The 15,311-nt window shown below is 43.9% G+C and overlaps 1 protein-coding gene across 1 annotated transcript in view; it reads left to right on the top strand.

The window, feature by feature from the left end:
* Positions 1-15,311, top strand: part of TMEM131L (transmembrane 131 like) — a 139,627-nt gene that overhangs the window by 65,097 nt on the left and 59,219 nt on the right. Inside the window, exons 4-7 of the mRNA XM_028520060.1 lie at positions 2,626-2,694; positions 6,680-6,803; positions 8,096-8,212; positions 9,068-9,178. Coding sequence (XP_028375861.1) covers positions 2,626-2,694; positions 6,680-6,803; positions 8,096-8,212; positions 9,068-9,178 — 421 coding nt within the window. The remainder of the gene's footprint in view (positions 1-2,625; positions 2,695-6,679; positions 6,804-8,095; positions 8,213-9,067; positions 9,179-15,311) is intronic.

A 15,311-nucleotide genomic window follows, 5' to 3' on the forward strand; every position in this document is an offset into this window, starting at 1 on the left:
GGAAAAAAATTGACATAGTTTTATTTCTCCACTGGAGAAAGAGAGAGAGAGAGGGAGAGGGAGAGAGAGAGAGGGAGAGGGAGAGAGAGGGAGAGAGAGAGGGGGAGAGGGAGAGAGAGGGAGAGAGAGAGGGAGAGAGGGAGAGAGGGTTTTAAGTTAAGTTGGAGGCATTCTGGCTCTTTCTACCTTACTGCTTTGATTTGGACTTTAGATGTCTGATTTTCGTTGTGTATGTTAAACTTCCTGATTGTGGGATTTAAAAATCTGTTATGATATGAGACGGCCCAGGTTTATATTCCTTTGTTGTATTCACAGGTGATTACTCCTACCCCATTTGGGGCTTTCAAATCCAGAGTCAGCTGGGACTCCAAGCTCAACCGGCTTCTCCCTCTGTTCTCATTGCCTTTGTTATTAGATGAGAATTGTCCTCTTAGTGACGCGATCTAGCATGTATTGTATTTAATCGTTTGCCAGTCACGAAGCAAAGGCATTTTGGTCACATTTTAAAATTAGACTCGGGAGGACTGCAAGGTGTAGATACCATTGTCATCTCCACTTCACAGACAGGGGGGACTTGAGAGTAGATGAGCCCTCACCCAGCCGGGGGGTCTGCCTTGGGCAGACCTGAACGCCAGACTGCGTTCGTGTTTGTGACCCGGACAGAGCTGCACTGGACTTTTGACTCTGCCTCTTAGCAGCGGTGTGATCTTGGGTGAATGAATTTAATCCTACAAGCCTTCCTGATCCAGAGGTTGGCTGCGATATCTGAAGAAGAATGCACTTTTGGGACACAAGGCAGGAAGGAGACTGTCGTTAATCATTTTGCTTATTACTGACACAGCAGCTTGACTCTTTTAAGATAGTGTTTGGCCTGTGAAGCTGCCTGCTTTCTCTCTCCTCTGGCAGGTTGAGCCCTGGCCAGCTCGGTCGGTCTGGACTAGGGTAGCCGTGGTGCGTCTGCTGCTGGAGCCTCTTCATGTTCGCAACCTCCTGTGACTCTTGAAAACATTCTGGAGGCTCCTGGGTGTGTTTATGGCCCTTTTTTTTTTTTTGAAAGCAAGTCATGGAGTTAGTCCTGGCCTTTTGAGGTTTGAGGGGGGCCCGGTAAAGAGCAAACCTCTTCTCTGCGCAAGCTCAGCGTAAGGGGGAGGTTGGCGGGAGTTAGGCAGTTGGAGATTGGAGGTATCACCTTTAGAATTAATATGGCTGACGTAAGAGATAGATAGCATAAAGGAGGTACCGATGGAAGATAACAGAGAAAGGAAAAGGGAGTCTCAGGGGAGAGGATGGAGGAAGGGAAGCTTAGACAGAGGCAGGAAAACGGAGGGAGGAAGGAAACACTGCGGCCAGGATTCTCCCTGTGAGATGAGGACTCTGAAGGGCTCCTCTGGCTTCTGCACTGTTTGCCCCTTCAAGGAAAACGGGAAGGGACTTGCGGAAGGTCGCAAAGCTGCTGCTGGCAGCTCAGATGTCCACTCCTGGACCAGCCTCTGGGCCGTGCTCGGTGGAGGGCTCCTTGGTGGGCGGAGAGAATGGGAAGATTGTGTTTTGGCGAGCTTGCGTGAGTCTTTGGAAACAGTCATACGGGTTACATTTTGGAGCTTCTTCACAGTTAAATATTTTTGGATTACATGGCTACATATATACACATGCATCCGTATATACGCACATGACATATATACACATATACACGTACACAGTGTCCGGTGCAAATAATGCCTCTTTATTATTCCAAGATCATGAGCATGGAATTCTGTAACATAACAATATCACACTCAAAGCACACCATTCTAGGTGAAATGTTCAAATTAAAACTATAAATTATTACACCCATGTTATTACCCAACCAACCACACTCAAGCAGGCGTTACTTCTGCGGGACCCTGTATTTTGTATTTGATATATTATATCTATTTTGTATTTTATGTCTTTAAGTATGCCTATAGATTGTTATACCTTATATATTTTTTTATGTGATCTCTTTATACACTTTTTAGTAGGTTAATTTGTGGCTTTGGACTCTAAAGGAAAATGAAATCATAATAATGTTTAATAACTACTGAAAATGTTATCTGCCATGTGCGATTTTATGTGGTTGTTTCCCTAAAAAATACTGATCTGGTGCCAGATGCGGCCTCCAGGAGTAACCCCAGCTATGAGCCCTGTCCTCCCCTTGTTACAAGTCATGTAACCGATTGAGAGGCCAGAGCTCCCTTCTCTACACCGCACCCCCACCCCAAGCCCCCAACCCCACCCGCCTTAGTTGAATGTCACTTCTTGGATTTGGGCTTATGAAAATAGTCATGTCATCTGCATTCATCCAGAAATGCAGCCTATTAAAAATTAAATCCACCCCCATTTTTGTCTGAATGCTCACAGAACTTTGTGTTAGATATGAAGTTCTATTAACCATAATCTAAAAGTACTTTAGATTTTTTGCAACTACAGAATTATGTTAGCTTTCTTATAGCCCTGCTTTAGCATTTAAAGTCCGGTTCAGGCTCATCTGTGAGGGGTCTAATTGTATCTCACAAGAGCCGTTGGCCTAAGCGTGTCCCCTTAGCTTAGCATTCAGATTTCAAAACTACAACAAAAGTTAATCTCTCTTTTCTTTTCTTTTTTTAGCTTCTCAGACAAACTATTTAGTGGAAAGGGTTTACATTTCCAGCCGTCAGTCCTAGATTTTGGAATTCAGTAAGTATCTTTTCTTTATAATCTTTAATAAGTTATTTTATTTGCATTATTTGCTTCCAGGATATTTTATATGTGTATGATGTTAAATACTTTAAAACTATATTCAGAATAGCAAGGGAAATTAATGCTGGGAATTGTTAAAGGGAATACTTTTTGTGCAAAGGAGAGTATAAAGAATTGTTTTAGCTCTTTCTTTTGCTTTTTAACAAATGTACTTTATAATAACTTATAGTGATTGGAATTTAATAGGAAGTTAATACTAATTTCTTGTTTGTCTAAAACAAGTCCCATTATTTTATAATGGAAAAACTTTAAATATTGATAGTTTCTGAATTCTTTTAATTAGATTCATTTTCTGACTCATTTTCACTGCTCACAATGCTTCAGAATTCAAAATAACACTGTACAGAGACGTTAGTATTACGATTAAGACTTTGGAAACAAGTTAAGTGGGGAAGACAGCATGCAAGCTGTAATTACTTACAGTGCATCATGTTAAGAACCACGAGGTGAAGGAAATGTGATGAGTGGCAGTTGAGGGACTAATCTGGGAACTCAAAGAAATTAAGGAAGAGAAGGGTGAAGCCCTGCAGAAGGAGGGAACCTAAGGACTCTTGCTGGCTGTGACAAAGTTTGAAACTTAAAAGTGTTCAGCTGCCTGGATGCAGAATATTGCTGGGATGAGTAGGTAGAATTTCAAATGAGTAGAGTTTCAAGGCTGAAGGTGAGAGAGGGTTCAGGTGTAAAAGCTCTGCTTGCCTCAGCAGCCTGGAACATCACTTCTGTTTTACACAGAGCTGTTTTAAGTTACAAGAAAAGTTATGTGAATCGTGTTAGGAGAGCATTGGGGTGAAGTAATGGTTGTCTCCTGACTCAGCCTTTTCTATTCAACTGGGTCTTTCTTTGCATTTCCTTCCAATCATCGGAAGACCAGAGCTGTAGTGAGGCAGAAGGAAATTTCAACTTAAAGTACCTGGTTGAGCTTTCTAGGGAGATTCCATAAAAGGGAGAAGAGGTAAGAGCATGAAGGGAGATTGCTAACTTTATAAGGCTCCTGGTGCCTGCTTTTTTGCTTATGAATTTTTGTGGTTTTTACTCTTAAGTCAAGAAACTAAATTATAGGCACTCAATTTATAATAAAACCTCACTGATTTCAAAATCTGGGAGAGCTCTTTGCTTTTATGGAAAGTCTCTATTGTAAAAAGACATTTTAATGTAGGATCTGCTTTAAAGAGCATCCAAGTATATAGTTCGGTGGATACAATGAGAAGGAGAATAGTAAGTACAGTTAGGCTAGGATAACAGTTCCAGGTCGTGGGATGCTCATTGTGTATAAACATATTCACCCTTCAGGAAAGGAATATAAAAATCCCATCACCAGTGCCTGTGGCTGCATGTGTGTATTAGCTACGTATGTTAATTAGCTATGTATTGTCTATCACTTACTGGTCCTGGTGGGTGAAAAAAAATGTTCAAATTCTTTGATTTGAAAAGATTGTTAATTTTTAGACTTGAGTCACTTTTGGGTGATTTAGTTATATTTATGTAGTGCTTTTATAGTTTTCCAAGTACAATCTTGTCTCTTGTTTGAATCTTGTATCAGTCCTGGAAGGATAGGTATTGTCTGTGTGTGTGTGTGTGTGGGTGTGTGTGTGTGTTATTTTCCAATGCCTCTATTTGACCACGAACTAAAATGTGGTCATACGTTTACTGCAGAGGGGTAACGCAGTGTGCCCACGGTCATTTCACCAGAAGTGATAGAATAAAACTTCTGGTTTCTAAGCCGGCACACACCATGCTATTTTTCTTGCAAGGAAGATCTATGTGGGAATAAATTGTTTTCACTGAGGTTTTTAAAATCTCAGTCAGGACAAACTAGAGTCTAAATTCGAACACTTAAAAAATTAGCCATTTGACTGTACATCTGACAAATGGCATGACTTAGAGGCATTAGAGTAAGACTTTAGCCAGAGTTCTGATATCCTCCCTGCCCTCGTTCAGCTTTTGCTGTTGTTATTTTGACATTGACCTTGGGCAAGCCTCATCCCTTTTTGTGGCTTTGGTTGCCCTCTAGGATGCCTAATCAGGATCATGTTATTCAGTTGCCCCCCGCCTACGTCTCAGGGTTTATTTTAAGGGTTAATATTCTTGTGGTCCTGAGATATAAAGTGCTAATCACTCGTAAGAGATTTTAATCATTCTTTTGTAGTATTGAATTAATAGAGCATCTTCCAGTTGTCACTAGTGAAGGAAATGCTTATCCTCATAACACTTTTAAAAATAGAATTAAAAAATAGGATAAAAATAGCACAGGGGTAACCAGGTTTCAGCCAGCCGGTGTCCCCTGTCCGTTGTGGTGAGTTTCTTGTGGGAGCAGTCGCAGCACCGTGATCGTGCGGGCACGTTTTCTGATGCAGTCCTCCAGGAGACACCTGTGTCCTTCAAAACAAAAACCCTTCTCTTCCAATTATGTGAATGGGATATAAGGCTTTGAGGATCAGTCGTAATAACTTTGCTGGTGATTCTTACTATTTACTTAAACCCAGGGAAGTCCCTTGTGTATTTAATTTAATTAAGAGAAGAGGCAAATGTGAACCCCGTACTTTTGATGGAGGACTTCCCGAGGTGACCCTTTGTGCTTATGGTAGTATGAAGAAATTTTAGTTGTGTTATTTAAGAACACTGGGGATTCAAGGTTTTAATCACACCGATGCGTACTTGACTTGTGACTGGCTGTAAACGAGTTATTTTTTAAAATACACATTGGTTCTATGAAACCTTCAATTGAGACCCGTGATTGAAAGTAGGAGAAAAAGCTAGGAGAAAAATCCCAAGGAAATCCTTGATGGATAATACCGAATGCTGAAAATCCCATTGTGTATAAGCGGAACAAGTTTTGCTTCACTTTTGGAAAAGCACACATTTCTAATGTCAGAGAAATCAGAATAAAATCAGAGAAATACAGGCATAGTGTAGATGAGCTTTTTGCTGAATTTAGGATATAATTTTATTTGTGGGCCTTGCTAATGAAAACTGTATAGTTAGGTCTCTGCCCCTGAGGGCGTGAAAACTGGAGAAATGACTTCAGTGAAATTTGTGCAGGCTCTCTGTGTATGGCAGCCAACTGAAGCAGAGTGACGGTGGCCTTGGGCGGGAGGAACTAGGAGCCAGAGGGCAATGGCTGGAGGGAGCAATGGAGAGAGCAATGGAGAGAGCTCTGGGCAGGTGGGCTGGGCACACCAGCTCCCTTTCTCTAGCGGTTCCTTTGTCAGAGCCACCCTGGGGCTGGGAAAGTCCCCCTGAAGACCCTCCCCAGCCAGGGTGTTTGCTGTAGAGCAGTGATTCTTTCTCCAAGGCCCATGGAAACTTTTGGAATTAGGTATGAACTTTTGCGTGAGCCTGTTTGTGGAGGGAGGAGCCAGACCTTCATTCTTCATCGGGGTGTTCTGAAGGACTCATGATGTTTAAATGGGTAAGGACCACTGCTGGAAAGAGATGCAGGGTTTTCATTTTTCTCAGAAGAATGGTCTTTAGCAACCAGTTAAATTTTCCTTTTATAAGACTTGCTAGTTGACATCCATCCCACCCACCCAAAAGCCTCTTTAAATTTATTACTCAGGAAATAAACCCTAAGACAGTCGGGTTTTCCTACGAGCACAGTTTCATAAGTAAACATACTTTCATTTGATTTAGAGTCCCAAGTCAGACAAGTATTTTCAAGCGTGTGAAGGCCTAGATGGGTTGAATGCTTCTAACTCAAAAACCAGCAGGGGGCTACTGTGGGTTGGTTTAATAAGTCTTGTGAAAGAAAAGTTTTTTTTATTGCCGTGGATGAAATGCTTTATTCATAATAGGATTTGATCATTGTTGCTTTGAACGTTGTGATGAACATCAACAGCTTTTTGGGTTTCAAGTATATGTAGGGATGGTTGGATGGTTATATTGATAACCACACAATATATTATTCCCCCGATTCCCCTCCTAGGTTCCTGGGACACCCCGCAGCGAAGGTCCTCTACGCTTATAACCCTAGTAGGGAGAGCGAGGTCGTGGTGAACTCCGTGTTTACAGCTGCTAGACATTTTCACGTGCCTCCCGTTCACTGCAGGGTAAGTGTTGATGTCCTCTTGGAAACTATGCCGTGGCCAGCCGCCAGCTTTTCGTGCTTTCTTTGGCCTGAAGTTTTGACTTTCTGCTCCCTGTCTCCCCTTTTTCTGCTACCCACACTGTTTTCTTCTGTGTGTTTGCATTAGCATTTTTTTTTAAAAAGTTCTTCATGGTCATGGTTTCGGTGGTACTTGTTATCTCCCTGAGAAAAAAATGTTTAAGAGTCCAAACTAGATAGTAATGGATGCATATTTAGTATGACATTCTATCATTAAAGAAACTTAATGTTATTTGTTTTGAAATGACTACCCCTGTTGAAGAATCTAATAACTAATACACATTTACAGTTGTGATCGCTTCTCCTGGTGAACATACTAAGATAGGTAGGACTTCTTTCAAATGTAGAACTGAGAGGTAGGGAATAGCTCCTTAATAAGCTAGTTTGCACCATTACACAGAGATCAAGAACCTAGCTTCTAGTAGTTTTAATTTCAGTGGTCTTTAACTTTTAATGAAGATCCCAATTCCCAGTGGGTTTTTCTTACTTATTTTGCCTACTTATGTCTACCCAATGCACTTTGTATAAAAATACTGTGACTAAGGAAATGGCGTAAGAGGGAGCCCAGTATTTTGTTTACAATGGTCTCTCCAAATGAATGCTCTCCCTGACCTTTATTTAGTGCCAGTGTGCGTGTACATTGGTGGTTCTCTTTATTTAAATGGAGCTGGAACTGTGTTAGATAAAGGCGGGGACCATGTGGGGGTGGAAGAGGAGGGAAAAGGAAAGCTGTGAGGCATGTGACCCCAACCCGGAGTGGAAGGACTTGGCAACGATCTTCCCATAAGTGCAAGCTACAAGCTATGTTCTCTCTCTTTTTATTTTAAGATTTTATTTATGTATTTTTAGAGAGTGGGGAAGGGAAAGGGAGGGGGAGGGAGAGAGGGAGAGAAACGTTAATGGGTTGCTTCTTGCATGCCCCCAGCCAGACACCTGGCCTGCTCCCTAGGCATGTGTCTTGATCAGGAATCAAACCGGCAACTTTTTGTTTGCAGGATGACACCCAACCCACTGAGCCACACCAGTCAGGGCCCAAGCTATGTTCTTTGAAGTATTCTCTTAAATTGTGATTGTTGATTGGGTTGGGGGATTCTTAGGGATTCCTGCTACTCATAAATCAAGCATGTAGAATATGCAAACATCTGTTCACAGAAATTGTCAAAAAGAAAGTCTGTGAAAGGCAATTAATTCATCAAAGGGGCCATTCCAAAGGGTCATTCGGTTCCTGTCTTTCAGGTAATTCCAGCAATGGGGAAGACTTCCTTCAGAATTATTTTCTTACCTACTGAAGAAGGGAGCATCGAGAGTTCTTTATTTATTAATACCTCCTCATACGGAGTCCTTTCCTATCATGTAAGTGACTTCTTCCTTCTGTCGTGTAGTTTGGTTGACTTAACAAAGGGGTTTGGATAGTTTAAAAAGATATCTGGCTGTGTTACCACCCAGCTTGTGCCATTCATACTCTAAGGCTATTCGTGATGCCGAACTCCCTAGGCTGCCCCATCTTATGCCTCACATGGCACCAAGGGGGCCGTGCAGAGCTGGAACTCCCACCGGAGACCTTTGAAGGGTACCGGAGCCACATGGTGGAATCTACCACTCGGTTTTCTAGTATACAATTTAACACGCTTTCAAAGCTCACAGCCCCCACCTCACAAACAGTCCAGGGGGAGGGACCTATGGGGGGAAATTTCTAGAGGCTTGGCCTCCTCCCCAGCAGGGCTTAGGAATATTTCTCATCAGGGAACGTGGATTGCGTACTTGGGGGCCAGTTCTCAGGGAATTCACCACTCACATCAAGGCTCCAGGAAGGCAGAGTGAGGTTTTTTTTGTTGTTGTTGTTTCCCCAAATAGTAAGGAATCTTCATCTTGAGTTATACCTGTGACATCTTTGAGAAGACGTGGCAAGAAGTGATTTAAGTACTAAGATCTACTTGACCATTTTTGTGGTTAATTCTTACTGGATTCCATTAAACACATGGTCCCTTACCAGAAAAGGTGACTATCTGTGAAAAGATTTGCTGCAATGAGGAACATTTTGCTTAAATACAGCAACTTTTGTCGCTTTTTTTTAAGATAAAGTTAAATATAATAATGGGATAACTAGAGTCCCAGAATACAAATGTCCTTTGGAAAGGTATTTTGGCATCATGGCAAATGTGTTTCCAAACTAACAAAGGAATAACCTGCCCCCCCCCCCCCCCACAGGTATCTGGAATTGGTACTCGCAGAATCTCTACAGAAGGGTCTGCAAAGCAGCTCCCAAATGCTTACTTTCTGCTTCCCCAGGTCCAGAGCATTCAGCTTTCACAAACACAGGTAATGGTAACAGTGAATTTATTTAGAATGCTAGTCAACACCAAACTTTGTAGCCTTCTAAATTTATGTATCTTTTGCAGAGTACATACAGCCTTTTTACATAATCAGAATGAGGATTTTACTTTTTTTCTGCTTTTTAAAAAAAATCCTGATGTCTATTTAAATTGTGTATGTCTATAAAGTGTCAGTAGAATCCTTGTACTTCCTTCTTTCTTTGTTTTTAAAGAGGGAGAGAAACATCAATGTGTGAGAGAAACGTTAGTTAGTTGCCTCTTACATGCCCCCAACAGGGGACAGCACCTGGCCCGCAACCCAGGCATGTGCTCTGACTGGGAATCGAACAAGTGACCCTTTGGTTCGTAGGCTAGCATTCAATCCACTGAGCCACACTAGCCAGGGCCATACACTTCTTTTTAATGGCCATATAGTCCATGCTGTTGACATTTCGTAGTTTGCTTAATCCTATTTTTGGTAATTAGAAATGTTCCCAGTTTTTCATTATTTTTTGTTTTGTTTTGTTTTAAAGATTTTGTTTATTTATTTTTAGAGAGGGGGAAAGGGGGAGAGAAAGAGAGGGAAAAAACATCAACCTGCGAGAGAAATACTGATCAGCTGCCTCCTGCACACCCCCAACCAGGGACCAGGTCCACAACCCTGGCACGTGCTTTGGCTGGGAATTGAACCAGCACCATTTTGGTTCTCAGGCCGGCTCTCAATCCACTGACCTACACCAGCCAGGACATCGTTATTGTTACCATTAGGCCATATACATATTTTATCAGTTTCTTAGTTCCCTTTAAATTACCTATTTCCTTGGGGTACGTTTTGTAAAGAGAGACCTGCAGTTAGAGACCTTGAACCTCTACAGGGCCTGTTAAATCTCGCCAGGTTGGTTTTTGGGGAGATGAAGCCTCCAGGGTCACCAGGAATGACATCCCCCCCGGAGCGTCTGACTGTCCTCCCCTCTCCCTGCTTCCAGCCCTGCCTGTGTGGGGCTTCGTGGCAAGAAATATTTCTGATGTTTTGAAAGGTGTTATAATGACACTCTCACATTCTTTTAATAGCATTTCATTAATAGCACCTAGGTTCGGCCATTGTTTTCCCTTCGATTATCCGGTTTTCCTTGTAACCCTGAATACCTTTTGAAATTACAAAAACTCTTGAGGCAATATATTATGAACCTTACCCACTGTTTTTTAAAAAGTTAAAATACAGTTCACATACAGTGTTATATTTTAGTCCCAGGTGTACAGCATAGTGACTCAGTGTTGGTACACTTACAACATGATCATTGTGATCAGTCTCGTACCCGGCTGTCCGCATACAGAGTTGTTAGGGTGTTATGGACGGCCCTGCCTTTCTGTTCAGTGAAGAGGAAACATCATCTGTCAGCTGCAGCATTCCGTGGGTTTTCCTCCGTTCCGCAGCGCCCTTGCACCTCTGCGTTTCTGTCGTCGTGGAGCTTCCATTCCAGTGGGTGCGGCAAGCAAAACGGATTCACCTGTAATGTCATGTCTGGGAGCTTTGTGACCACGTTACAAAATAATTAACATTTTTAATGTCATCTTTATTTTTATAAAGTCGAACGGCCCCTCCTGCAAGGATTCTAAGGAAGAGTTCTTTGACTTAGTAAACTTAGATTTGGTTGAAGTCCAAAGACCAGTGGGGCTGTATTGAAATGTTTTAAGCAGGAGACTGATGCGATCTGACCTGCATTTCTGTAAGGGCCTGAGAGAGCTAGGGGAGGTTTAACTTGTATATGCTGATGGCATCGGGGTTTTTTTCCTATGAACATTTTTTGCCTTATCTCATGGCTGCCCTGTGGCACAGGGGGACAGCTGAGAATGTCCAGGTTTCCCTGGTGACTGAGATTGGAAGCCTTGAGAGCCAGGTGCTATGTTAACGGTAACACAGGTATTGAAGCAGAGGCGGGTGTTCAGATTGCTTTAGTTAGCAGGGTTAATTTAAGGAGGCATGGAATTAAGGGTCTCATAGTGAGACCTTGATTGAGGAGAACATGCGTGTTACTCACCCTTCCTGGCAGCTCCTATTGGCCGTTGATGCCTACTGCCCTCTTCCGTATCCACGCTGTCACCGTCTCCCTCCTGGACACTGTAGCAGCCCCTTAACTGGTCTGCCGGCATATGCTCTGACCCTTTCTGGTCCTTTTCCCAGAATGCAAGTTGGACCTCAGCAGTCACCCGCTTCACACCTTTCTGTGCCTTCCTCTAGGTCTTAGGACTTACAGCCAGTGCTCCCGGGAGGGGGCGGCTGCTGTGTCTCTCCACAGCCCCGGGGCACAGCACCCGCTCTCTGCGTCCCAGGCACACCAGCCCTCCTCTGCTTGCTTACACATGCCATTTCCCCCTCCACCCCCACTTTTCTTCACATTAACCCTTATTTCACTCCTTTATCCACGCCACTTCTCCCAGAAATCTTACCGTCTCTCCCCATTAAGTAATTGCGCACCCCATAGTGTGGTTACATAGCCACTCTTTCCTTGGCTCCGCGGAGTGTACACCCCACGAGAGAGAGCAGGGGCGGTCGACCGGACTTGGCTGTCCGCTGTATTCCTTGCCCAGCCTGGGGCCCGCACCGGGGGTGCCTGGTGGACAGTGGCTGAGTGCAGTGCTGGCCTCGGCAGGCCTGCAGCTGTCCCGTCGGGAGCGCTTTCCGTTGCCCTTGCCCTGTGGCCCTCCATGGTGGGGACTTGGCGTTCCTTGGCCTTTGTGTCAGCTAACACCAGACTCTCTCCGTCTGGTGCCTTTCTTCCTATTTGAGATTGTAATTTATTTTTTAACAGCCTTGTTTGAGAGATGATTCACGTACCACGAAATTCACCCGTTAACTACAATTCAGTGGTTTTGAGTAGTTCACAGAGTTGTGCAACCATTACCACTACCTACTTCTAGAACATTCTCATCCTCCTAGTCCCTGGTGACCACTCCTCTATCTTCAGTCATCAGTCTTTTGTCCCTTTTCAGTGCCAAATGATAGACCATGGTATGGACATACCACAGTCCACGTAGCCATTTATCAACTGGTGGACACTTCAGTGGCTGCCACTTTTTGGCACTCAAAGCTTTTATACTGAGAGGTCTAGGTGGGATTGGGTTTCAGTATAATTTATTGAGTATTTTTCATTGATCTGGCGTAAACATGGTTAAAAGGGTTAAAAAAAAAAGACCTGCGCCCAAAGATCCCTGAATGTGAATAGTCTGAAGGTGAAAGCTCCAAACACGCAGGCACCATCCGCCCCTCCCAGCTGTGCTGTGCGGAGCCGGGAAGGAAAACCAGCAGGAGTGTTTCACCCAGCTGTGAGCCTGTGTCAGGGCAGGACGTGGCAGGTGAGCTTGGCTTGGTGTGCTGCACTGAGGACACAGTTCAGGTGCCGTTTTCAAGGTGGCCACAAGCTCTCCGTTTCAAAGCCTGAAAGCAACGTGAATAGAGAGAATGACTCCCTGGAGACATCAGATACTTTGCCGCTGCAAACCCAACAAAAGTGCATCATGAGAAGGGAAGCGGAAAACAGCCAGAGAGCCGGTGCATACCTTTGTGCAGCGCTGCGACGTGTGTGATTAGACACCTGTGATGCGTTTCCCTGCACGGTCGCTGGGGTGGGGAGAGGGTGCACACCGGGGCGGTGAGGGGCTGGAGCCGTAGAGCAGCCTGGGACCTCAGCATTCAGACCCATGGGTACCTGCTCCCTGTGCCCTACCGCTCCACCTTACATCCCGTGGCTGGTGTGTAGCCACCCATCTCTGCTTCACCGTCCCTTTGCCTTTTTCATCCCCCGGCCTCCCTCTCTGCCGGCCAATGTCAGTCTGTCTTCTGTGTCTGTGAGTCTGTTTCAATTAAGTCAGAGAGTATAACTCTGTGAAAACACCCTGAAAAGGGCATTATTGGCTATTTTGTCTTTTATGAAAGTATTATTTAGGAAAAATGTTCAAACAAAGTAAGTCCTTTATATTGGATCTTATTTCTCTGAATAGGGAAAAACAGTGTTAACATCTGTGATGTCATATAAGCTGTGACTGGTTCTGTTCTCTTAAATGAGTCTTAAGGTTAAGACCCCAGTTTGTGTTTTGGAATGAAAAAAAAAATTGTACATCTTGGGGAATAAACGAGGGTGCGAGCAAAGAATTATCTTATTTTTGGTTTGTGGTATGGCTTTTTTCAGGCCTTTTGGTTTGCGTCTGTTGCCCGTTCATATCTGAGTTTTGCGTTTTTCTGGCTCTACTGAGTTGGATTAAATGGCTCACGTCCTTCTGCTGAAAACAAGTGTTTGTGTAATTCGTCTCCTATCCAAAGCCTCACTGGCCTGGCGTTTCACCACGATCGCCATCAGTGGAGGGGAGGGTGTGTACTTTGGTCTCTGCTGCACGTATGTCTGCTCCTGGGAAGAAAGTAGGGAAACCCGAAGAATTAAGATTGCCTTTTTCTTTGTAAACCTTTTCATTTGTTCCTTCTTTCATTGGTCTTGACCTTTAGGAAGCGAGAATTCCTAGCAGATGAGGCATCGCAGTGGGTCTGAGTGAGGAACTGAGGTCCCTGTGCTTCGGTGGCAGTCTTGAGATCAGCTGGCACCTGGGCTGTCTTCCCAGCCAGGCTTCCTCTCTTCCAGTCCCCAGGCCCCACTGCTGCTGGCCGTGGCTTCTTAAACAAACCTGTTCTTTGTTTCCCCGGTCGCTGTGCGAGCCGCGTCCCCTCTTGTCTCCAGGATAAAATCTAAGTGCCGTCGCTCGGTGGACAAGGGCCTCCTCCCCTCGTTGCTGGAACGTGGTACCCCTTCTTACAAACCAACTCACCTCCATAAGCTTTTACCCACTGCAACTCCAGTTGTCCTTCGAGACCCGGTTCTGACACCACCTCCTCCGAAACCCCTCCAGGTCCCCAGGCAAGTCTGTGCTGTAGTCCCCGTGGCACTTGGCTCAAGTCCCCGCCTCACAGGTACTGTCCCGAGTTGCCGGCCTCCCCTGCTCCTCCACGGGCTTTCCAGGACAGGGCCTGTTTCATTTCCATTTGTGCAGTCTCAGCATCGACTTTGTGCTTAGTGCACCGAGGGCCCCCGGGTTTTTAATAGACAGCTGAGTCAATGGGCATCTGAGTTGACATCCTCAAATAGCACTTCTGCCCCTGGTACCATCTCAGGTTTGCATCGTTTCACCTTTTTGCCACATCAACTGTTTGACCTTCAGCAGATTTACTACCAGGGCAGGTGGTAGCATTCTTATTTTAGACATTGTAGAATGGACTCCGAGTTTAAGTTACGTGGTGGAGGCTGAGGACGGAGCCAGGAAGGGCAGATCCAGCTCAGTGTGCTCTCACTTTTTACCCCAATATAGCAACTATTGTGACCATTTTCATTATTTTTGACTTAGTATTTCATGTTGCAGGAAAGATAAGTGCAAATACAACGTGTTTTCCTTTTTTTGCAGCATTTTCTAATGGCAAACGAGAGTAGAAACAGCTTAAAGGCTCAACAGTGGAAAGAAGGATTTGATCAATTTGAGAATGTCAACAGAGTGGACTATTAAGTAGTTCTTCCAAGTTATAATTATGAGGCTTACGTAGAAATCCCTGACAAGTCATTAGTAGGCTACAAGCTCGACCACATGATTGTAACTATAAAATGTAGGATGGGATATACTATGTAAATACAGTTGTATTAGGCTCACGAAAAAGCAAGAGATTCTATTTTTTCATGTTTTCTTCAGAACTGTCTTGGGTCCAAGCCACTGAGATTTGGGGGATTTTCAGTGATTTATTTTATATTCTGTCCTCAGAATATTTGAAATTGGCACTGTCTCAGACTCCGGTACGTAGGGTCACTACAACAATAAGCTGATCTCAGAGAGTTCAAAGAACTTGTTATTGGGATCATTGTAAAATAACACTGTAAGAAATGGAATTATAATGCAACATAATAAAGGTGTGCGTGTGGGTGTTCTAACAGGGTATTGACTTGCCTAAAAGAGTATGATTATAAGAAATGATAATGTATTTCTAAGAAAACAGGGGAAATCAGAGAACTGAAAACTTAGAAATATTCCCTAAGACCACAGTCGCATTCAGCAAAGGTAACTGGGAGAAATATTTTTTTTGTCATCTCCTTTCAGTATTTTTTTCTGAG

This window comes from Phyllostomus discolor, chromosome 8 (assembly GCF_004126475.2).
Source record: "Phyllostomus discolor isolate MPI-MPIP mPhyDis1 chromosome 8, mPhyDis1.pri.v3, whole genome shotgun sequence".
Lineage (NCBI taxonomy): Eukaryota > Metazoa > Chordata > Mammalia > Chiroptera > Phyllostomidae > Phyllostomus > Phyllostomus discolor.